Genomic DNA, 23750 nt, shown 5'->3' with positions numbered 1-23750 from the left:
GGGAGAGCTGCCTGTTTGTAGCCTCTTTTCCGCGGGGTTTAACAGTTGTCCCACAGACGCTGGCACACAAAATAAGGCAGATTTTTCCCTGCTGAGCCTGGTTTTTACATTTGCTTAACGCTTGTGTTACACATCCACAAGATATTCCTGCTTCCACACAATTCCCAGCTACTGGCAAACCTTCCCCCAAACTCCAAAGGCGCAATTATTCTCCCTGTAAGAAACACTGGTGTTAATGGGGGAGCTAAAATGCAAGCACCAGCAGCAGCTTTTTATGCTCGAGCGCGCCTGTTTCCCCAAGTTTTCCGAGCATGTTAATGATCACTAATGCCACGGAGAGCTCTGCTCTGGAGGCTGGTGCCCTGCGTCAGGTCAGATACAAAGCAGGCATGTGAAACATAAGCTCCGTCTCCCAAAGCACTGCTCTATGGCTGACCTCAAGGCTGGGATTCTTTTTGAACTAAGGTGGCTCATTGTTTCCTAAGAGAAGTCACATTGTTGGTTTTTGATGATTCCTTGTCAGGGGTTGTTTTCCGTAAGGAGGCATAAATATATTGCAGGTGAGTTCATAGGCAAGGTACGTGTTCTTGTTCAAGGTGGGAATCCCTCCTGGTGCCTCTGGAGCTGTGGCAGGGAGCTGCCCTGCTCTTCCCACCAGCCCATCTAAACCCAAGAGACCAAATCACAACCACAAAGGTCAGCAAAGCCTTTAGATTTCACCCACCCACTCACCCCAGGGAGGAAACCCCTATCTCACAAGGAAAGCTCCTGTTTGTTGATGTCCCTTAACAGAAAATCCCCCACTGAAGTCAAGGCTTCAAGGAATAAATAAATAAATAAATAAATAAGCTCCTGACTTTCCCAAGTCCTTCTTGGTCCCCAAGGACCTGCTGGACAAAGCCTGGGCAGCTTCAGGACTGCAGGGACGCCATCCCATGAGGGCACCAAGTGTCAGGCAGTGAGGACCACCCTGAATGCTCTCCCTGGCCAGACCTGAGCACACGTCCCTGTTCAATAAACTTTCTGGTCAACCTCAACCACAACCAACCAAATCTTTGGAAACCACTAAGTTTGTTCCCAGCGGCATCCCAGGGACCTGCATCTCGCCTGGATTTCAGCAGCTATCGGGAGGGACCACTGCTCACCCTCCCTCTCAGATGAACTATTTTCCTTTCCCCAGAAGGTGGAAGAACATCAGGGCAGGAAGAAGCCCTCAGAAGTGCCACGCTATATAAATAGCCCTGTTGGGAGTATGACAAAGGTTCTCTTGTGTTGCTGAACAATAGAGTGAATAATATACAGTTACCCACCAAGATTAGCAATAAAGCAACTAACCACACTAAAGATAACAAAAAAGGGGCCTTTTACAAAAACAGCCTGTTTAAACATGGCTTTAAAAAAAAAATAATAATTTTGTTTTCAAAGAGAGGAAAATACATAATTCTTTTCACCGCAAAAAGCTTCAAGGCAACTATTCAGGGCTGAAACTTTTCACAGTTAACACATGTGCAGTATCTTCATTTCGGTGGAAGCTACATTGTTTGGGATTGCCAAAAAAAACTGCTTAATTTTACAGCACAATACCACAATTGATCCACCAGAAAATGCCAGAGCCTTGGCACCCTGAAAGTATTAAAATTTAGGAAGGAATAAAATATGCTGTAGGTAAATAGTCATGGGGACGTTTGGGGGCTTTTTTGCCTATAAAAGGACTTGTCATTGGAGTGCAGCTAGAATGTGTGGGGTGAGAAAATTTACCCACAAACAAGGCAATAAAAACTGCTAATCATTTTTAAATGATTAAAATGTAATTAGAAACAGAGTTGGCACAAGTTAAGACAATGCAGTTCTTGTGACTGAAGCGAATCACGGCTAGTCCTGACATTCTCCCAGCAGACTGGAGGGACAGAAATTGCCACACTTACTCAGGCAGGCAAAGGTTCCCAGGCTCCCAGCACGAGATGGGCAGATACCACCATCCACACACCACCAGGCTCAGAGGCTGGCACCTTCCCGGGGCATTAACCCAGAGGGGGAGGCAGCCACAGGGGCCTGGGGACAGGGACACCTCGGTCTCACCTCCTGCCGTGAGTGGGATGGAGTCAGGCACTGACCAGTGGGGACAACCCGGCTTCGAGAGCAGGGCAACCCCTTCACTGCTCCTCAGGTGACCCCTTAATTTTGACCTTCCCAAAAGCACACCCCAATAGTGACAGTAGGACACCTCACTCTTGACCACCATCTGAGGGTGATGTGGAGGGGCTGCATGGCTGGTACATCCCACCAGCTGGTGGCTCTCTGGCATGAAAGGAGGCCCTGAATGTTCCTTCATGATGTAGAGAATTATATTTTAAATTTTAGTCTGCCTTTAGTGTTCCCCCCCCCCCCCCAGCAGAATTGGAGGCCTCTTCACTCTAGTCTTTCTGTGAGGAGAATTAAAACATCATGCAGATCTTGAGTTTCAGACCTGGTTAAAAGTGCTTTTAATTCAATTTCCCTCAAAAGCTTTGGCTTTTAGTGCCTACTTAGCACTTGGAAATAAGTTCCTAAATATTCAGCACCCTTTCTCCTTTCCCTGAAAGAATTTTTAAATTCCCAGGAGCTTCTCCAAACCACTCAGAAACCCTCCAGCTCCCAGCAAGGCTCTGTGCAAGAGCAGGGAATGCCAGTTCCTTGCAGCCAGGAGGACGAGGACTTGTCTTTGCTGTTCTTCCACGACACCTCTCCCCAGGTGGGGCCAGGAGCCACAGCTCAGACACAACGCCATGTTGGCCAACAGGAAAAGCCTACAAAAATTGATTTTTTTTGGGGGGGCTTGCTTGTTTTTAAAACAAGTAGTCCTTGCTAGTATGCAGCCTCCCATCATTTCCAGCACCTGCACCCCACCTCTGAGCACCCTACTGCTGTTGTCATCCTCATGGCTTGTTCCTGAGCCCCTCACTGTCCCCATCCTGCTCCTCCACACGCCACCACCACCCCCAGCTTTTACTGCTGCCTTTCTCCTCACCACAACCCTCTGGGGACCTCCTGCCTTCTTGCTCCCCATCATCCTCCTCCTCTTCCCTTCCATGTGCTGGAGGATCTCTACTCTCACTGCCCGGGCCCACAGGACGAGTCTCCTCACCCCAATGTCTGGCACCCCGAACCCTCCCTTGCCATCCCCCCTCCTGGCGCGGTGGCCAGCGCGTGCCCTGTGCAGGAGCCCTGCTTTGTGTATCCCGGGGACAATGAACAATGAGGAATTAGGGGCCCGTGGCACGTGGCCAGTGCCGAGGCGACTTTCCGACCATCGGCTGCCAGGCCCAAACAAGTCGCCAGAGAGGCTGGGTGGGAGATTTTGCACAAGGTCCCAGCGAGGTGGGATCCCTTCCAGCAGTGATGCCATCAGGACAACCTCTGCCCCAAACTGGCTCCTCACCCTGGAGCGTGGAGGTGCAGGACCCCCTCACCAAAACAGCTGTAAGATCTTATTTTACACAGACAAAAACCATCTTTTACTCCAACCTCATTCTCAGAAATCACTGAACCATTTTAGCTGAAACTTTCCAAAGAAAGTCAGCCTGAGGCCGACACCCTGCAAAGGATATTTCAGCCAGAACAGTTTAAGTTTGGCAAAGCTGTAAGCCACTGAAGGTTTCATAATGGAAATTGTTGAGGCAATATTAACTATAGATGTCCCTCCCCATGCTGCCTACAATACTAATAAATTCCACTGAGGTTGTGAATTCTCCCCAGCTATTAACATTTTCACCAACCGTGTAGATTTTTATATCTGACAAAACACAATGAAATCCTCTGAAATAAACAGCCACCTGAAGCAAACCTCAGCTTCGCTCTCCTACCACAGCCAGGACTCTCTTATACATTTGAATTCTTTGTCTCCTCCGTGCTGTAGCTGTAGTACACTATAAATACCCAGCTTTGTCACATAAATGCAAAGTTTTATTGTGCAGTTAGCCTTGATAGAAAGCACTGCTGAAAGTTGTTTAGAAATTAAATATCTAAAACAAGCTATTTTAAAATACAGAGCCCTCACTATTTCATGTCTGAAATGAAGAAATTTCATCTTAGGGAGAGCAAGCTGTCTTTCACACCATATGGCTAATGGTAGTGCATAGCAATTAGCTGGGCTGATTAATGGGGAACAGACTCTAATTTTATGCTTATAATTGAGGCTGCATTTGCACCCCTGGTGCAAATTCAGCACATCCCAACTTCCACTTACAACAGGCAAGAAATCAAGAGAAACAGAATGGTGTGGAGAGAGAATTTTTCCCCCTTCTAGACCCCTAAAGAGCATCAGATTTGCAATTTTAAAGCGTGTTAGCAGCACAATAGATGACAGATTTGTGCAATAGGGTCAAGCGGCCTGGTAAACAAACAGCACCCTCTTACACACGTATGGGCAGCAAAGGAAATGGGGAATATCTAATATGAGCTGTAAGAAATTTGAATATGTCTCCCCCACCCTGTCAGGAACACAACATTTGCCTACTACAGTCAGTTTGGGTTTCTTCTACCCCTCCACCTTACGGCCATGAAACACAAAGCAAGGACTAGCAGTAAATAAATCGGAGGAGAAGAATAAAGCTCCTGAGCCAGTGAATTTTAAGAACAAAGAAAGTGCAAAGTGCTTTAATAAAGGGAACAACTGCACATCTTTCCACATTCCCAGAACAGAAATAATTTTGTCTCAGTCAAAGTATATTGAACGGCCGTAAATCTGTGATGCGGGCATTTGGTCTTCTGGTTAAAACTCAGCCCACTATATAAAGTATTAATTTGCTTCTTACACTTTAGGTTCCTGAACTACCTGTAAGAAAATTATTTCATTAAAGTAGCTGATTCTGGCTCAGTGAGTTATTCCTACCACCAAACCTTGCTGGTTAAGGATTAGGACACATCACCCAGGACTAATGACAGATTCAGACCCTGACACTGCAGGCACTTGAACATGTGCTTAATTTTACTCATGTGCCCAGTCCCACTGTTTTACTGGTCTGTTACAGGAGAAAAGTAAAAGGCACTTGAGTCTTATCAGGTCAGGGCCTCCTTTAATATTTCCATGAATTGTTCCTAGCTAGGTATCCAGTGTGAAAGTCGTGCTAATTGGGCCAATGAATTTTAGGGCAATTACAAGTTGTCAGCATGACTGGGATTCCATTTGGAAAGGCAGAAGTGGCCTGGAGTCCTCAGCAAAGCAACAAGGCTCCCAATAGCAGCAGAGGCTCAGGCACCTCTTGGAGACACTGAGCTGCTGATTGTTCTGGAGCTGCAATGGGTTGTCTTTGGTTTCCTGGAAGAAGCCAAACCCACTGAAGGAAGCAGCCTAGAAAAACATGACATGAAAACTAAATCCCCCAAAATCCTGCTGCAAGGAAGAATTTGAGGGGGGGGCTGTGCAGGGTTTCACCCAAGCTGGCAGAGCAAGGAGAGCAACTCCTTCTCTGCCTTCATCACAGGGTGCTACCCCCCAGCAGAGTTTTATCAGGAGGAGCTGTCAGTGGAGGACAAAACATGCACGTCCCAAGAATTAAAAAAAAAAAAAAAAAAAAAAAAAAATTAACCAACAGAGAAGTTTCCATCTGAGTATTTTGTCAAATACTGTCCCCTGCCAGGAAGCCCTCATCCAAGTTTATTCTTTTAGAAGTGGGTACTAGTTTTTACCCTCAAGTTACTCCTTTTTAGTAAATGTGTTTTGTAAAAGTTACAACGCATGCAATGGCATTTTTACAGTCTTAAAACAAGTGATTGTAACAATAAGCTTATGCAAGAACGCCTTGTCTTCCACCAGGGAATTATTTTCTGCCATCGAATAACATGTAACAAATGATTTTTTCAGACATGCAAAAAACATCCACTAACTCTAATGAGACTGAGAGGTCAAGCTCTCTGAGGTGGCGAAGGGGTCTGTGGCAAAAAGGAAGTAGAAGAGGCTTCACCTATTTCAACCAGCCAGAACAGAGAAGGAAGCAGCTGCAGAAGTTTGGGGAAGAAGATATTTGACTGAATTAAAGTCACCAACCCCAGGCAGGGCAAGGGAGCACAGGGCAGAGCCCAATCTGCATGGGGAAGTTTAAAGAAAATCCAGAAGACGACATCTTTTGCACGGAGGAGCATCAGCTGCTCCACTCCGGCCAAGCAGGGACCCCACGTGAGCAGCAACCAGGACAAAAGAACCCCCTGACCTCACTCCTTAATGCACACCCAGGAGGAAAAAAAAAATACTATTTTGTCATTTTGCTGAGGAGTTTTTGTTGGGAATTGGGGGCAGAGACGTTGGTTGCTACAAGACTATAATAGACTGTTAATTTCGGTGAGGAGACCTTTTGCAGGCTACAGTGTCTAAATGAAAACCAGCAGCGTTCTGTTAAGAATAACTCTTTATAAATAATTGAAAACTAGTGTGACGACTGAGACCTTGCTGCTAATTACACACACACCAAACTGTGTTGTTTTGGGATTGTTTAATGCAAGAAAGATAAATTTAAGTCCAAATATAGCTGTAGGTTCAACCTAGATTTTGGGAGACAGATTCATCTTCCCATCACTAATTAACTGGAAGAGGGGTATTTCTTACCTGCACATTATTTCATGCGTGAGCAGAACTCGGCACATTTCTGGGTTCTTGTCTTGGCCTTCATATACTATCGCCTAGAAATAAAACACGTTTTTAGTTGTGCATAAAGTTGAGTATGGAGAAAATCAAAACACATCATGGTAAGCAAAGGCCTAGCGAGTTGCAAGCCACAGCTCAGACTAAAGAGACCTGGCATCTCCACCAAACCTGCTCCAAGACCTGCAGCTGAAAAACAACACAAGCTGAGTACAGCTAAATTCCCTCCTCTCTGTTGCACATCTCTCCAGCGGTGTGTAGGATGGGTTTTTTTAGTAGTCAAGACAACCACAATTTTCTTTTCAATTCAGAATAAAATATAAACCTAATAGCATTAAAAGGAAGGGGGAAAAAAAAAAGAAAGAAAGAAAGAAAAAAAGAAAACCAGCAAGGCTTGGTATACTTTGGGTCCTATTCATTAAAAAAAAAGAAAAGAGAGAGCTCATGCATTTTTAATTACAAAAGCTGCACAGCCCAGGCATTTTCCTGGTAGCTCCTGAGAAAGGGCCTGGGCCTGATTCTTCCCTTGAACCTCCTGATCCAGCATTTTCCAGAGAGCACCTCCGGAGTTACAGGGATATAAATAAGTGAGGAGAAGGCCCTACCAGAGCAGAGGAGACCAAAACAAACAGAGGATCAACCGACTTAAGAAATTTGACTCTGAGACAGCACAGGGAGAATCCTTTAAGCTAAAACTGTGGAAAGGCAGTGTGTTCACATTTCAAGAGGAGCCTACATTTGCTCCCACCAGCAGCACCAGCAGCGAGGGATCGGCGTTACACATGAACTGGGTTAGTGCTCACAGCCCCTGCAGGACAGGGTTTCCATCTCAGCCCAACAGAGTCGTGTTTTCCAGCCACCCCTGCTCCCAGGCACCAGCCCCCCAGCAGCAGAACAAGAGTGAAGTTTCCTTTGCAACAGCATCTTTCGCTGGCACTAAAGGTTTCTAAACCTTTTAGGGTGCCACTCCAGAGCTGGGATCGGAGCCCCAGCCTTGGAGGGATGACCACCCCTGCATCTAAGAAACAGTGCTACCCTTGAGCTCGGTGTGACCTTTTCAGCCTCTAAAACACAGACTTTAAAAGAAGAAATTGGGGAAAAAAACTCAGCAGGTAAAATGACATCTAAGATGGGTCTCCCTAAAGTTAACAATAAAATAGAGACTGAAATTTAAGAAGTGTGCTCTATGGATGTAAGACATTTTAAGGAATGAGATTAATTGGAAATGAAAGCATGGAAAATACTGACAGAAAAATAAGTTACCTTAATATAAAATGAACTGCTTTTCCAGTCCTTACAAATGTAACCCACCAAGGGTAAGAGGTATTGTACCTCCAGAAGGAGCACAAACCTCAAGACCCACAATGCTGAAGAAGCATAAGCTGACTCTTACACAATTTAAATGGCAACATGCAATAATAATAATATTATGTATTATAAAATTACTTAATAATTCCATAAATAATTTTGGGAATGGGCCTATGCTACCTTTGCTAGTTTTAACTTTTTAACTTTATTTTTGTTATGTGCCTTCCCCTAAAACCTGAGAGCCCCTGAGTTGGGGTTTTATAGCTGATAAAACAGAGGCTGCAACTAATTGCCACTAATGGGCCCAGAGTCTCACCTGACTTCTGCCCCTCATTTCCATCAGTGAGGCACAACAGCTGTGAACTCAGCACTGGGATAAAGGGGATGCGTGGAAAGTCCCCCCAGTACAGATATCAGCAACCCCCTGATCCCAGACTGGGACCCCCACCTTGAGCTACTTCCACATCAGTGCCCAAGAGAGGTACAGATGGTTTGCAAGAAGCGTTGGAAAATGGAATTACGTGTGTTACAGCAGGAGGTGGACAAATTCAGAAGACCCCCATTCCCAGCATTAAAAGGGAAGATGGGGAGAAGCTTCTTCCAGGCAAAGGTAGAAAACTGAAGCAACCGGCTGACACCTGGTGGGGTCAGTCAGCGGGGACATTGCAAAGACTCCAGAAAACCCCAGATCAGGTTAGCAGGGTCCACCCAGCAGTGGGACAGGCCAGGCAAGGAGGAAGCTCATGGCGCCTCTTGGACTTCATCAACAGTTAAAAAATAATCTCCCTCTGAGAACGCAGAGCAGGAGGGGAAAGAACAGATCTGAGGCCTTTAGTGGGGACAAACACCTCCAGCCCCCTGACACCTCCAGACAATCACAGCGTAACAGGAGACGAGAGAAGGCTGCTGGTCTCAGCTCATTCTTCTTACACTTTCAAATATTAAAATAAATTTACCCAGGATGGGTTAGCTTGTCGCCAGTGGAGCCAAGGAAGTGCTAGAAATGACAAACCAGAACACAACATTTACTTTCCTTTTTCCTCCTGCCCTATCTCCTCCTCTCCCCTTCCTGCTGCTGTGCTTACTTAACCTCCAGGTACCCGCTTAAATAACTCAACTAAATAGCAATAATGAACGGGCAGAGTCAACACTGTGGTACATAATCACCTTGTCTGTTGTGTTTAGCATCAGTGATCCCTTCTTTGCGTGCATGACATTCTTCTGCCTCCCTCCATGTTAAAGATTTGCTTCTCACTTTATTTGCATTCAATTATCGAAGTTGCACCCGTGCGCATTTTGTTTTCTCCGTGTTAAATGCAGCTCCTCTCACCTACCCTATTCCTGCAGGAATTTCTAGGAAATTCTGGGAAGCAGGAGGATGCACTGGCTTCATTTCTGAGCAGCTCATCCCCGTCTCCCCACTCCTGTGTCCCAATTTACTGGTGTGAAGCGCCAACTGTTTGCCCCCATGAATGGCTGCCCGAGAGCCCTACACATACTCGACCGCCTCGCAAACCACACCGCTCTGAAGCATTAATTCTACAATTAGTTTCAAAAAGGAAACAGGAACTGCTAAAGTTTCAGATCGTTAAAGCTGCCAGAAGTATTTTTACAGGAAGGATCTACTATGTTACTGTTGTGAAAATGTTTAACTCTCGGATTTGAAAAGCTACTCTTTTTAACAAAAATATCTTGATTTTTTTAAATAAATTATGGGTTTTTTAAGTACAGTTTTTGAAAGGGGATGATTGCGTCGGGGCTCCCTGTCACACTAACGTCGTCATGATTTTGTCAAATAGGGATCACATTAATGAGAGACAAAGTGAAAGTTACAGTGCATAAACTTAGACCACAGCAGAGCTAAAAATAAGCCCGCAGATACACATCAGAGTTGCACAACAAAACACCGGCAAAGGAAATGCAAAATTATAGACTTTGGGTTTTTTTCTTTTTGTTTACTTCATGTTGATTTAACTCGGTGATGTTTCATAAGCACTCGAAAATAGCATTTCTTCTCCCAAACAACCTAAACATTTCCCCAGAAAATTCACCTTCTATTTTGCCAGCTGTTACTCACCCAAGTAACCTTCCTACAAGAAGTCCCAGTGAGTAACAATCACTCATGCACAAACGGACTTCAAAATCAGGCCCCGAAAAATTAGTGTCAAAAATATAAGACTTTCTCACTTCCATTTAAATGAAGCTGCATAAAAAGTTAAATCTAATTCAATTCACTGGTTAACAGCAAATAAAATTTACTACATTGAGCACGTCGCAGTCAAGTACATCCAAAAATTCGCCCAAACTTTTCAGCGATGGACTTCATTATAAAAAAAAAACATAATAAAAAAAAAAATACAAAGAAAGGGGGGTAATATAAAAGTCAAGGCTACAGCTCTCATTTAATCTACTTTTTCCCCAATAGACATGGTAGGATAAAGCAATAAAAGAGTTGACAAACAAGCTGGAAAAATACAGAGACAGATTTTGTCCTTAACCATTCCTGAATAAATCCAGATTTATGCTGGTACTAGTGAGGGCAGAATCGTGGTGTCAGTTTGCCAGTCAAGCAATCCTGCTTTCAGAACTGGACGAAAAACAATCTTGAAGGAATGAGATCATGGTCATTATATTACTCAGTTATGTCATGGCCTTGATTTTAAAAGAGTAAGAGAAGGAGAGAAATCACCAACGTGCATCTAAATCCACTTGCTTTCAGATTCCATCTGCCTCGAAAAACAAAGTATCTCCCTTACAGAAATAAAAGAGAAGGGAAAACTCATTAAAATTAGGGTCTTTTCCAAAACAGAACTGAAATGATTTGGAATGACGTTTACAGCCGTACACACAGGGAGAAAATAAAATCCTGGCCTCACCGAATTCAATAGGCGCTTTGCAATTGACTTCAGATGGGCCAGAATTTTACCCAGAGAAGATTAGGCTTGTATCCACTACATATCTACAGAGAAAATACTGTGAATTATATTTATTTGGCTTTGAATCCTTAACCCTCAGTTACCCGAGGTTTTACCCCTTCCCCAGGCAAAACCTCGACTCATCCCAGGGAGGTTTATCCCGGACAAGCAGCGCGGAGCTGGTCCCGGGGCGAGGACAGGGAGTTCTTGCTCTGCCTCTCAACGCACAATTCAGAAGCATCTAATTATTTTATCCAGTCTCGCTCTGCCTTTGATTCACAGCCTGCTTATCGATGTATTCACACAAATTAAATAAATTTATCTCTCCTAATATGTTCATTTTTAATGGTTTTCAAACATTCACATGGAAACAGCTCTAGCGTAAATATCCCAGAACAAATGGCTGTATATTATACAGGAGGGAGCAGTTGGGCTGCCAGACTGGGAATGCACCAGGCCATCTGGCTCAGGCAGTCTCTCCAAAATCCTCAGCTTTGTTTTCACCCTCAGACTCCAAACAACACATTTTCCACTGTGATGAGTTTACATTTTCCCAAACACAGGTCCTGATCATGCATGCAAATTCCAAACTTCTCCATTCCTCTCTGTACAAGAAAATTAAAATCACCTGCGCTTCTGACATCTCACCAAAGGCACAAGAAAGCTGCTAAAATCTGGCACAGTGTAAACTTTCCCCGTCACAGGGGTTAGGTTTTGTTTTATGTTTGTGTGAAATTTCTCCGAGTCTGCTGAGGCTCCTCTGAACTTATTGATAACATTTTTTTTTCCCATACGCGTAGCTGCCAGAGAAGGGCCATGCCATGCACAGAATAGAGCTGATCAAATATCTGCAGACATCAGAGAATGACAGACAAGTCAACAGAAAAACCATTTGCATCCAGAGTTATAGCTCTGGAAAAAAAAGTAAAATATAAACAGGGTTTAAGTCTGAAGGAAGGATTTTTGACTCATGAGTGCTCTCAGCAATAGACAATAGCCATCGAGTAAAACTTATGATTTTTAAGATGCCTGAGCCTTATTAGCATCCGTTATATCTTATGGATGAGAACGGCTGAAGGAAAAATGGGTGGGGAACAAGTATTTCAGATTTATTTCCTCCATCTTTCCTAATAGTGAAATATCTCAGCTTTATGAAAATACAGCCAAAGAAATAGAAGGCATCCCTTCTCCATAAACATATTAAAATCCTTTGACTTGGATTTAAAAACTCCAGTTTTATTAGAGCAGACATATTTCACATTTTGCAGGCAATTTCAAAATGCATCATTGTTAGAAGCGGATCTTCTGCAGGAGGAGCTGCTGCTTTACGGAAAGCAACAGCTAAAAAGTTTGGGGTTCTACAGGGTTTTGAGCACATTAGGAATGTGATCCTGACATAAAATGAGGTGCCAATGCAACATAAAAGAAAATTTAATTAAGCCATTATTGACACCGAATGTTGTTACCCGAACTGGAAAGAACTTCCCTGCCACGGGAACGATTTGTGAGTAGCATTTACAATTTTTAAGTGATGGGAACACATTTCGGAAACTTAGTGAGACCCCCAAAAGCCACGTAATTCCCATTTCCCCCAGCGCTTCTGCGGGGCCACCACCAAAGGCCAAGTGCGATACCCCAAGCACAACTCAAAACGATGCACTCTGAGACCAATCCCGGCTGGGTTTCCCGTTTGGAAGTCCCCCAGCCCAGGTTCCCAAGGAGTGCATGTGCAGCCCAAGCTCCTGTTTGGGGCAGTGCACAGCTCATCCCACAGACCAGCTCTGCCCTGGGATGCAGCTCACAACACAACTCTTGGCTGCTTCAGTAGTGCCAGCCCCACTTCCCATCCTGCTCCTCAGCTGACAGAGAAACACGCACGCACCAGGACACGGAGATCCCTCTGTTCCACCCAGGACAGGGCTCTTGCTATGAGTTTCTTAGCTGGGCACAGCCACACAAACAAATCCCTGACTTAGGCAGAGCAGGAACACTCACATCTCCTCTTTAGTACGTACACAGCCCCCAGCACAGCCAAGCCCTGCCTACCTACTGGTATAACGCAGGCTGCTAATGGGACATTCCCATTAAATCTCTGAGCAGCAATCCTATGTAAGGAAATCCAGGTCTGATTTGCAGAAGGGCTTTTATTTTATCTTACCTAACTTAATAATCCGCCACTGTACAAAACCTTGCAATTTGTAACTGTGAGACAAAGAGAATATATTTAAATCTGATGTGTCCGCGTTAAAAAATAATAATAATAAAAAAAATACGCTAAAAAAAAAAGCCACAGATACTTTCCTGTATGATCTGGGGAACCTAACTCATTCAAGCTTTGCTTCTGTGGGATTTTTAATTTGCCCCCAGAAACCTCAGAGTAGCTGCAATTTCAGTCTGGGAATTCACAATTATCAAGTGTGTGAATGTGCGTGTGTGAGGACTGAGCAGATACTTGCCAGCTGAAACGTGTACGCTTCTGCAACAGTTTCATTTAAAAGTAATCATTTCATTATCCAATTTGTTCTCAGCGTCATGCATTAAAATACTACACCTTCAAGTAGACTGACAATATATATTTAACTTTCATTAAAAATTAAAGAATTTTCAGACAGTCTTTGCAATATTTAATTACAGTTTGATGATTTGAAAGTTACTTGAGAATCTTCTATATAATTCACTGTCATAAAATATAAATGATATATTCAACATTTGGGTGAGCTTCTGTCATGTGTTGTACTTCACTTCCTAATAAGCATTCAGTAACCAACGCGATCCCAACTCTGAAATAATTTCACTTTTGAAAAGAAAGAATTAAAAAAGGAGAAGAAGGAGAATTTAGTGTCTGGCCCCCGAAAAAATTCAGAGCAGCACATGCCACAGTTTTGACATGACAATGCCCTATTTTTCATAAGCAATTATAGTCATGCCTAAAGAAACTACAGACATGAAATTAATATGTAAACAAACATGTTTGCATCTAAAACAGCCTTTCGCTCCCCGTTTTCTAACCCAAGCTCAGAGAGCTTTTGTTCTTAAATCCTCGCTTCTCAACCCCACTGCACTTTTCCCAAAATCTGTAATTTGCACTAACTTTGTTTTTCTAAGACTTCCTGAAATCAGACAGATTTTTTTTTTCTCCTCCTTCTTCATTGTGAACGTTCTTTAAAGCTACATGGTAGGTTTTGCAAATAAACTGTATCTCGGGGGTTTTTTTCCCCTTTCTCTCCAAAGACCCTCTGATGACTTGATAATAATGAGAGACCAAGAGGTCAAACAGTGCCTTAGGATGAACTCTTCATATGCAAGATGCCTTTGTTAAGAAAATTATTTTGAATCCACTGCTCTCCATGAGTTCAGGGCTCTGCTTTCAACAGGATTATGAGCAGAGGCTTCTGCATTTCCGTAACGATAGGAAAGCTATTTAAAGATAATATTTATTGATAGACTCTCTCACACGATCTCCACTGAAATACGCAAGCTCCAAAAGGACTAAAAAGAGTTCATATATCAGGAAGATTTTGTTACTTTTAACACAAACGAACCAATTTGTGCCTGAAAACCAGGGAATGACAGCAAACGCTTTCCAGGATTTTTTATGAAGAAGGGTATGTAGCTGCTGCTTTAATTCCTACAGGGAATGGGCTCTGTTTGGAAGTGTACAGTATAACAGAGCTCAGATGCACAGTGGATTGTGTAGTAAAATTCACCCAAGTTCCTTTTTTTCTTTTTCCTTTTTTTTTTTTTTTTTTTTTTTTTTTTTTGCTGTTGAAAGACAGTCTTCAATAGCAGGAAAAGATGTTTTGGGACCATCAAAGAGAGTTTTGTAAAACAAACTCAGCCCTTAGAGCTTTATGTTTTGCTGTAGAAAAGAAACCCAAATACAAGCCAAGAGTTTTGTCCCTGCAGACAACATACAGGGACTGACGTTTCCTAGCGGTACAAAAAAAAACCCCTTAATGTTTTTCTTAAATAAAATTTAAGAATATTCTTTAACAAGTAAAACAGATTAGGAGGGGAAGAAACATATTTTAAGGATGAAAAGGCTCAAAAGCGTTCCTAACTATTTAAAAGAAACATATTCTAAGAGAAAAATATTCTGACAGGAGCAGAAAAAAGGCCAGGGTAACAATTAAAAAAAAGGAGAGAGAAAAAAAAAAAAGGAGAGAGAACCGATTTGCTCAGATAGACCCTTTACAAAAATACTGGTTTTAAACAGAAAAGTATTTTTTACAGGTAGGCACGCACGTTATTACTCTGTTTGGGAGGCTAAAGAACAGGCTTAAAATGAGGATTAATCCACTGACAAGCCCTGCTGCCCTCCCCGAGTCCAACACCGAGCTCGCCGCTGCCCGCGCCGCGATTCTGGGGGCTATTCCGACATGCAAACGTGTCGCGATACAAGCGCTCCTCCTTTAGCCAGCGGAGCCGGCGGCAGCGCCAGGAGCGGACGGACCGACAGAGCCCCGCGCCGGGGCAGCGCCTTGTGCTGGCGGCGCTCGGGGGCGGCCGGAGGCCGGAGGTTAATTCTTATTAATTAAGCGGCAAAACCATCCGCAGCCCTGAATGGGAGGGCTGAAGAGTCGCCTGTATTTTTCTCCCGCAGCCCGGCAGCAGGCAGGGTCCCGCGGGGACCCCCCTCGCCGCCCCGCAGCCCGGCCGGTGCCCGGAGCGGGAGCGGTGGCCCCGTCCCTTCCCCGCCGGGCAGAGCGGCTCCGCCGCGGGGGCGGGTTTCGCCTCCCGGGGCCGCCCCGACGGCTGCCACCCCCCTGCTCGGCGGCCGCCCCGCAGCACCCACCTGCTTGGTCATGGAGTCGATGAGTCGGACGTAGAAATCCTGCTCCGTCCTGATCCCTGAAACAAGGCAGAGGAGTGAGGAGCGGGGCCGGCCGGCGGCAGCGCGCCGGGACTCGCCCGAGGGCTCGGGCCTGCCGGGGCCGCCCGTGTCCCGGCAGCGCCCCGGCACCGAGCGCAGGGAGCGGAGGGGAACCGGGGCGGCCGCTGCCCGGGCGCTGCTGGGCTCTGCAGCCGCAGAGGCGGCGGGGGGCGACGGGGCCGACACCGGGGGCTCCCAGCCCTTACCATTGCTGTAGAGCAGCTGCAAGCGGTAGTGGATCCCGTTGTTGGTCTTTTCGCTGTTGGCTTCCTGAAGTCAAAGAGGACACGGGAGGCCGGAGGGAAAAGGAAAACTGTCAATAAAGCTTCTCCATCACTCGCACGCCGGGTGTCCCCGGGGCTGGATGGGGCAGCTCTCAGCCTTCTTCCCGTCCCTCAGCCCTGGACATAGCGAGGGAACAGGGGACACCCCCTCCCCGTCTGCCCTCCGGGACAGGGGAAGACTGAGGCGCCCGGGAGGCTGCCGTGGCTCCCGGGACGAATCGGTGTCGCGGCCCCGGGGGAGCGGAGTGGGGAGGGCCCTGGAGAGGCGGCCGAGTCCCCATGGGACGCCAGGGTACTCACCTTCTCCTTCTCCACGAAGCCCACGAAGGCGGTGCGCTCGATCTCCACGGGCTGCCCCTGCCGGTCGTACAGAGCCAGAACGAAGTGGAAAAAGTTGGACTTCCTCAGGTTGGAAGGCGGCTGCTTCTCGAAGTGAGCCCGGGCCAGACCCACTCCGCTGGGACCAGAGACACGCGGGTTAGCGGCAGCTCCGACGACGCGGCCTCACGTCCCCCCAGCCGCCTCCCGGGCCCGTGCCTTCCCCCGCCGGGACGCGGCTGGGCCCCCCCGGGGCAGAGCATCCCTCCCTCCTCCGAGTAGCCCCGGGGCTTTTCCCTCCGGGCACGAAGAAAGACTCAAGCTCCGAATCCCGCAGAGCCCCGACCCCATCCCATCCTGCGGCGAGTCCGAAGCCTCCCCAGCAGCCCCCCCAGCCCGGCCCCGGTACCCACCAGCCCTCCCCGGGGGCCGTGCCCGCTCGCAGCCGGCCCTGCATGGCGGGGGAAGCCGCACTCAGTGCCGCCGGCGCGTTGCCCCGCGGAGCAGCATCGGTCCTGCCACTTCTCAAACTCGGCTCGGAGCTGTCACCCCAGCGCCCATGTGCCTTATCTTGCAGCCTCAGTCCTGCGAGCCTTTCCTCCCGCGCCGGAGCGGTGGGTAAACACCGAGCCCAGGAGACAACTTCAAATATTTCAGGGTTGTCCCTGCAGAAACTTTCCCTTCCTTAGAGGGCTCCAAAGGGAGGGGTGCGGGGCGAGGTGGGAGACACCGGGAGATGTCAACATTAAACTGATGCCGAATGATGCCGGCTCCAGGGCTCAAGCTGCGAATCCAGCATCAGGGTTTGGTTCGTGTTTGGGGTTGTTTTTTTTTTTTTCGCGGGGAAGAGGATGGGAAAAAGGAGAAATAAGAGAGAAAACGAGGCTGGGCGAAGCCTCGCCAAATCCATCTTATATTTGGAGGGATTTCTTTTTAAAAATCTAAAATAAGTGGCAATGGTTTTACAAAGGGACTTCAAATAAAATTTCTCCTGGAGCACGCTTTGCAAACTCCCTACTTATCGGAGGAGAAGGAGGGGAGCTGCTGATTCTGACGAGAATAGGAAAGCGCGGTAGATAAATATATTTTGGATACATCCGTGCACAACCCGCTGCTTTTCGGAGGAGGGAAGTGTCATTTGAAGATCTTAAGACTAAATCAACAGCAGACATAGTTTTGAAAACTCCTTCCTCCGAGCGAACACAAGGAGCCAGAGAGATGAAACCTACCTATCCGTACCTAGCGAAACTCGCCACTTCCTTTATTGTTGTTATCATTATTTAATAAAAAGTCATTCCTACGGGACAATAGGGATAAATATTTAACTGGCGACATCTACGCGAAACTCACTGCTGGTAGCAGAGCTCCAGAGCCGGGTTTTTGTTGGCGCGGGGGGAAAGGCGCTGCCGGCGGGGAGCAGCGCTGCGGGCGGGGAGCGCCCCGGGGCGCGGAGCGGGGCGCGGGCGCGGAGCCTGCCTACCTCTGAGCGGCCGTGCTGGCGTCCAGGACGCCGGCTCCCTGCATCCACGTCCGCACCGCGTTCATCCCCGCGCCGAGGGGCTCTTCCTTCATGCTGCTCCCACTCCGCTGGATGCTTTCCTGAATCCCAAACATGAATCAGAAACAACAGCGCAAATCTTCCTTCTTTATTCAAAATTTTAAAAAGTGATAAAATCGCCAGGCGGACTGTTATATGTGGGGTTTTTTCTTTCTTTCTCTCTTTTTTCTCTCTCTGCAGCTGATCGCTGGAATCAAAGCAAGTCGGAGAAAGCAAACACAGGCACACACATTAAAAAAAAAAAAAATCCAGAGGCAATCAGAGCCCGGTTTTGTTGCTGCTGTTTGCTGCGTGTGCAGTTTGTTTGGGTGCTTGGAGAGGCTGGCGGGGTGCTGGGGGCTGGTTGCAGCGCTCGCAAGCCGGAGCAGTACTTGAAGTCCCTTTTGTATGAAGACACCCCTCGGATGGCAGCAGGCAAAAAAAAAAAAAAAAAAAATCTCAGATGGCAGTTTAAGAAACAATAGGACGAACGGGAGCTGCGGCAGGCTCTGCTACATCAAGTGTCATTTTCCAGTGACAAGAGAGGCAAGTCCCCCCCCCTTCTCCCCTCTCTCTTTTCTTTCTTTCTTTTCTCCCTCTTTCTTCTCTCCTCTCCCAGCCGAAGCGCTCTCCGCTGCTCTCCTCCCTCCTCCAGCCGCGCAGGAAGCGAGTTGCCGGAGCCGGGCGCACGCCGGGAAGGGAGCGAGAGGGGCGCACCCGCGGCGGCGGCGCGGACGGACGGCCGGAGGGAGACCCTGGGGCTCCCCGTGCCCCCTCCCTCTCCCGCAGCGCCGGGCGGACTCGCCGTCTCTCCCTATGGGAGCCACTTTGACTGTCCCCGCCGCCGAACACGAGCCCCGCAGCCCCGGCGGGCGGGGGGCGGGGCCGCCGAGGGCACGCCCCCTCATTTGCATCGCGTCATCGCCCCGCCCCTGCGCCGCCTCCGCCAATGGGCGCCCGCGAGACGCCGCCGAGGGGGGCGGGGCCACGCCCCCTCGTTAGCATATCCCCGCCCCCCGGCGCGGCCGGCCCGGGGGAAAGTTGCCCCGGAGCGCCCGGGGCGGGCCCGGCGCAGCGCGGCCGCGCCTTTGTTCGGCAGCGCTGCCCGGGAGCACCGCGGGGCACACGGGCGCCGGCCCCGGAGGGGCTTCCCCGCTCCCCGCACCGACCCCCCCGGCGCCCGCGGCCGGCCCTCGCCAGGAAGGCGCCGTGCTCCCGCACAGCCCGCAGCGGGCACCGCCAAGTGTGGGGGTGGCCGAGCCCTCCCCGCTGCCCCGGGGATCCGCTGCCAGCGCCAGGCTGCCCACCCCGACTGCCCAAAGCCGGGGATGCCCCGCGCTCGCCGGCCGTGCCCGGTACCCGAGCCCGGGACTGTCCCCCGCTGGAAAGGCGTGTGGGGCAACTCCCCCGCCGCGAACCCCCGCGGAACCCCCGCCGCTCGCCCCGGCTCCTGTCCCGCTCCCCAGCAGCGTGCGCTGCTTGGCGGCACAAGCACGCGATTTCCGAACAGGACAGTTCGCGGTGGAAGTTCTTTTTTTCTTTTCCTAGGAAGTCCGATTTTTGTTTTCCCAGGGAAAATAATAAAAATAATAATAATAATAATAATAAAACCAATTCCTGTCCTCGCTAGGGAAGAGTCGGGCCGGCTGCGCGGCGGCGGAGCGGGCGCAGTCCCGCATCTCTCCGCGGGCTCCCCGACCCGCCGCTGTCCCCGCATCACACTCCATCCTTCCCCTCCCCAAGTCGCTCCGTGGCCGAGCCGCTCCCGTCTCGTCTCTCGCACGGGCTCTTGCCGTGGAAGGAGCTCTCTGTGCCGGCGGCCTGGGTTATGCCTCCCCAAACGCAGGCTTGCCCATTTTTGCACATATAATGAAACAAAACCCTGCGCATCCCGGCAAGCCGAGCGATGTCAGACCGCGGAGGCTTTGGGGAGGGTAACCTCTGAAGTGTCTGGGCTATCTCTGAATTGCTGCCGTGTCCCTCTATGCCCCCGCTCCCCGATCAGAGGTGCGGGAGATGCTGCCCCGGGAGATGGAGGCGCAGGCGGCTGCTGTCCGCTCCTCCCAGGGGTGCAGAGCCCCGCGAAGGGCAGCGGAGCCCACCGGGCTGCATCCCCCAACCGGGAGCCCAGCTAAGGGCCCGGAGAGCAGCCAGTCCAGTCTATCAGCACCACTGTACAGCTCCAGAGACACCCCACGGCAGTCCGACAATTATAGAGGACCCTCTCGCAGCCACATGTACATCACTTCGTGTAGTACAGCCTCCCAAACCCACAGCTAAGCCTCGGGAAGAGAGCTCTGAGTCCAAAGCAGGCACAGAGCCCGCTGCCAGCGCCTCGCTGGCACTGAGAAACTGCACCCGATCCTTGGCTTTAGGCGAGTCCACACACAAAACATCCACATCCCCAGCATTCTGCGTCCTCACATAGGAACTGTCACAGACAGCAAGTTTCCACATTCCCTGAAGATGCCATTTGAATCTTGACAGGATGCTACTGTGTCATATCTCAGGGAGATGTGGGAGAACACGGACACACAGCCATACATGAATATTTACACCATAGGTACGGCATAGGAGCAGTTTGGCTCCTGCAGAGCTCCAGCTTATTGGGCTTCCTCCGGCTGCTGCTGCATCAGTTGTATCATATCCAGCCTAAATGCCTCCATGGTGAGATACATTCTGCAATTAAAAGCTATTTGCACCTGCACTGATTGCTCCTTTCCCAGGGCAGGGATCTGCCCAGGGAGGAATAATGTATTTGAATCAATATACTGAGCAGTTGGCAGATTTCACCCTTCAAATCTGTTCAGGGGATCAGGGGACCGTTTCCATGCCTTTTCCAGGATGCTGAAGGGAACAGCATCCCAGCAGCAGGCTGAGGGCACCTCCACCGGACAGGGGACAGCCAGCCGTGACAGTAACAGCAACAAGTTCTCCACTGTTTTCCTCCTTATACAAGACTTGTGCCTCTGTGCTCATCACACAGGGAGCTCCGGGAGGCTCTGCCTGAAGGCTGGGGGAGATGCCCCACCTGGGGCTTAGGGACAGTCTCAAAGCCACTGAAAAATTGCCATAAGGACGAAAGAGTTAAACACTGGCTCGACCCCCACAGGAGGAGTGTGAAAGAAAAGCAGAAGGGAAACAGGGAGGGGGTGAGAAAGTCAGGACTTTGCAAAAAAAAGGAAAAAAGAAAAAGAGCTGGCAGCAGGCAAGGAGAGTTCTGTGCTCCATCCACCCCACAGAGGCCAACCCTGGAGTACTGGGGCTTTGATTTTACAGAACTCCCAGTCACTTTCAGCACTCCCTCTCTGCTCCCTCCCTGGGTCCTCTCTCTGGACCGGCACCAGCCCACTCCGACTGCAGCAGCACACGGATCACTGCCAGGCCCGTTATGAGGCTGGAGCATATTCCTGTGGAAAGCTGTGTCCATCCTTTCCTCAGCATGGCAAACGGAGCTGGAGGACACTGCACAGGGGAGCCCACAGTGCTGGGACTCGGCACTTCATTCTTCTGCTGCAGAAGCAAACTGGGGCGCACTGCAGTGAGGTTTCCCTGCAAGCCCGAGTTAAATGCTCTCTATATTCAAGACAGAATAAAACACACACAGACTTGCAGGCTGTGATTTGGTCCCAGGGGTGAGGAAGCTCCCAAAGTGAGCGAGAGCCACAGGGTTGAGCTGTGGATTTTGCCCAGCAACACAAAGCCAGGAGCTGAGACTGTGCAGTGCAGGCAGCTCACAGACAGGACCAGGACATGGTCACAGTGTCCCTGGTCATGACAGACAGCAGGGATGGAAGCAGGGGAGGAAAAGGCTGGCCCTGGCTTGCTCATCCTGTGAAGGAAAAAACAGGGTTCCTGGGGAACAAGTGGTTTTGAGGCCTTTGAACAAGGGGGCCATGGAAGGTGGCCTCACTCCAGAGGACAAACATAAACCCTGTGAGGCAGGAGACAGAGGTCCCAGAGCACAGGAGTCTCTCTTACATAGGGAAAGGCCCCTCCTCTGCCTTGACACCGTTTCCAAGTGGGCCCAAGGCCCCTCTCGCCTCTGACCTGGAGTTTATCCAGGACAACGCCCTCCTCCTGCCTCCAGTCCCTCCTCTCTTGCCCTGGGGCTCCCAGCACAGCGGGGACAGTCAGGCCTCGCTTCCCTCTGCCCAGACCCCAAGGGAAGGAAGAAGTAGTTGGAAGTGGGAATTTCTGAGAGAAAAGCCTTCTGCTCCCTCATCCCTGACCTTTGCAGCTGGGTGAGGCCCCCCCAAAGGGACCACGCTCCTTCCTGCCCTTCTCTGGAGAAGGCGGAGGAACAACGGACCCGTGACAATGGGGGGAAAGGGAAAAGCAGCCTCTCCTCTCAAGGTGGGACTGAAAGCAGAGCATTCAGGTGCTGAGCACATACCTGCACTTTTCCGAGGGTTTGGGAGCAGTTCGCTCATGTCCTCCCCAATTAAAATGCTTTTCGTAAGTATTTTCCTTACAGGCTCTTGTGCCGATCCAAAGACTTTCCATCCACAGATAAATCCAATGTCTGTCTTGGCAGGTGATGACACTGTTCAGCTGCCTGGGGTGTTTTGTTCATCCTACCTGCCTAGCTCCTGGAGGGGAGAGGAGAAAAAGGCTCAGAAAACTGGGAACTGGGATAAAATACTCTGACTGTCGTGTTCAGGATAGAGCCTGGATGCCTCTGGGACGAGCAGAGGACCTGTCCACAGCGTGATGGTGACAGCACCCCACTTTCACCCCTGCTACCACGAAGAAGCAGTAGCAGGCGACCCAGATGGAAAGGTTCCATCCAGGAGCTTTCCTCCTCCTGCCTCTCTTGGGGGACTCCTGGGTTGCCCCTGGCTAGGATGGGGTGTCGGGGCTTCCCCGCAGGTTGGGGCCGGGGGAAAGTGGGAACCCCCCTGGGGGTGCCTGGGGGACGGGGGATGTCAGGCAGCAGCGAAAGTCCAGCCGAGCGAACTCCTCAGAGGGACGACGGGACGATGCGGCCCCCCAAGCTCAGCCCCCCCATTACTACCCAAGACAGAAGCCCCCTATGCCAACTCCCCGGGGGTGGGGGGCGAGCAGAGCGGTGAAAATACCTCGGGGCCATCCCCCCACGGGGCTGCACGGAGGGGGACAGGGAGGGAACCCCAACTGCGCTGCCGGGGGCTGGGGGGATGGGGGGGATGGGGGCGGGTCCCCCCGGTGCCCCCGCGGCGGAACCGAGACCGGGGGGGGGGGGGGGGGGCGGTGCCGGGGCGGCCGCGCCGCGTGCCCACAGCGCCACCTGGCGGCCGCGCCGGGAACCGCCCCCGCGGGAACGGCCGGGAACGGGGGCGGGAACGGCCGGGAACGGGGGCGGGAACGGCCGGGAACGGGGGCGGGAACGGCCCGGAACGGGGGCGGGAACGGCCGGGAACGGGGGCGGGAGCGGCCGGGAACGGGGGCGGGAACGGCCCGGAACGGGGGCGGGAGCGGCCGGGAACGGGGGCGGGAACGGCCGGGAACGGGGGCGGGAGCGGCCGGGAACGGGGGCGGGAACGGCCCGGAACGGGGGCGGGAACCCGGGGAGGGATCCCGGGGAGGGGACTCGGGGAGGAGTCCCGGGAGGGGTCCCGGGGAGGCGGTCCCTGGGGTGGCTCTCCCGGGGGGACGACTATCCCGATGGGAGGTGATCCCAGGGGTCGAGATCCGGCGGGGAGAACATCACGGGAGAGAGACGATCCTGGGGGAGGAGGATCCCATGGGGAGGCGATCCCGGGGGGCGTCGGTCTCGGGGAAAAGGTGACCCCGGGAGGGCGATCCCCGGGGCGGGGAGGAGGCGAGATGCCGGTGGGGGCCGACTATGCCGAGGTGGGGAGATCCCGGGGAGTTGATCCCGGGGGCTGGTGAAACATCCCGGGACAACGGCAGTCCG

The 23750-nt window shown here is 50.3% G+C and overlaps 1 protein-coding gene across 9 annotated transcripts in view; it reads right to left on the bottom strand.

Moving 5' to 3' along the window:
• The window catches only part of EBF1 (EBF transcription factor 1), a 271263-nt gene extending 252537 nt beyond the window's left edge, over positions 1-18726 (bottom strand). For 4 of the 9 annotated variants that reach the window (XM_032124832.1, XM_032124833.1, XM_032124834.1 and 1 more), the window contains exons 1-5: positions 17795-18726; positions 16297-16453; positions 15919-15982; positions 15635-15690; positions 6581-6654 (exon numbers count right to left, since the gene is read on the bottom strand). In XM_032124832.1, coding sequence (XP_031980723.1) covers positions 6581-6654; positions 15635-15690; positions 15919-15982; positions 16297-16453; positions 17795-17928 — 485 coding nt within the window. In that variant the 5' untranslated portion in view covers positions 17929-18726. Of the gene's footprint in view, positions 1-6580; positions 6655-15634; positions 15691-15918; positions 15983-16296; positions 16454-16727; positions 16902-17794 lie in introns of those variants that run through there. The other 5 variants (XM_032124836.1, XM_032124837.1, XM_032124838.1 and 2 more) reach the window with 2 other exon arrangements.
• Between the last annotated feature and the right edge of the window lie 5024 nt (positions 18727-23750).

This window comes from Corvus moneduloides, chromosome 15 (genome assembly GCF_009650955.1).
Source record: "Corvus moneduloides isolate bCorMon1 chromosome 15, bCorMon1.pri, whole genome shotgun sequence".
Taxonomy (NCBI): Eukaryota; Metazoa; Chordata; class Aves; order Passeriformes; family Corvidae; genus Corvus; species Corvus moneduloides.
The sequence above is the reverse complement of the archived record's forward strand: the minus strand, read 5'-3'. Positions and strand labels throughout refer to the sequence as shown.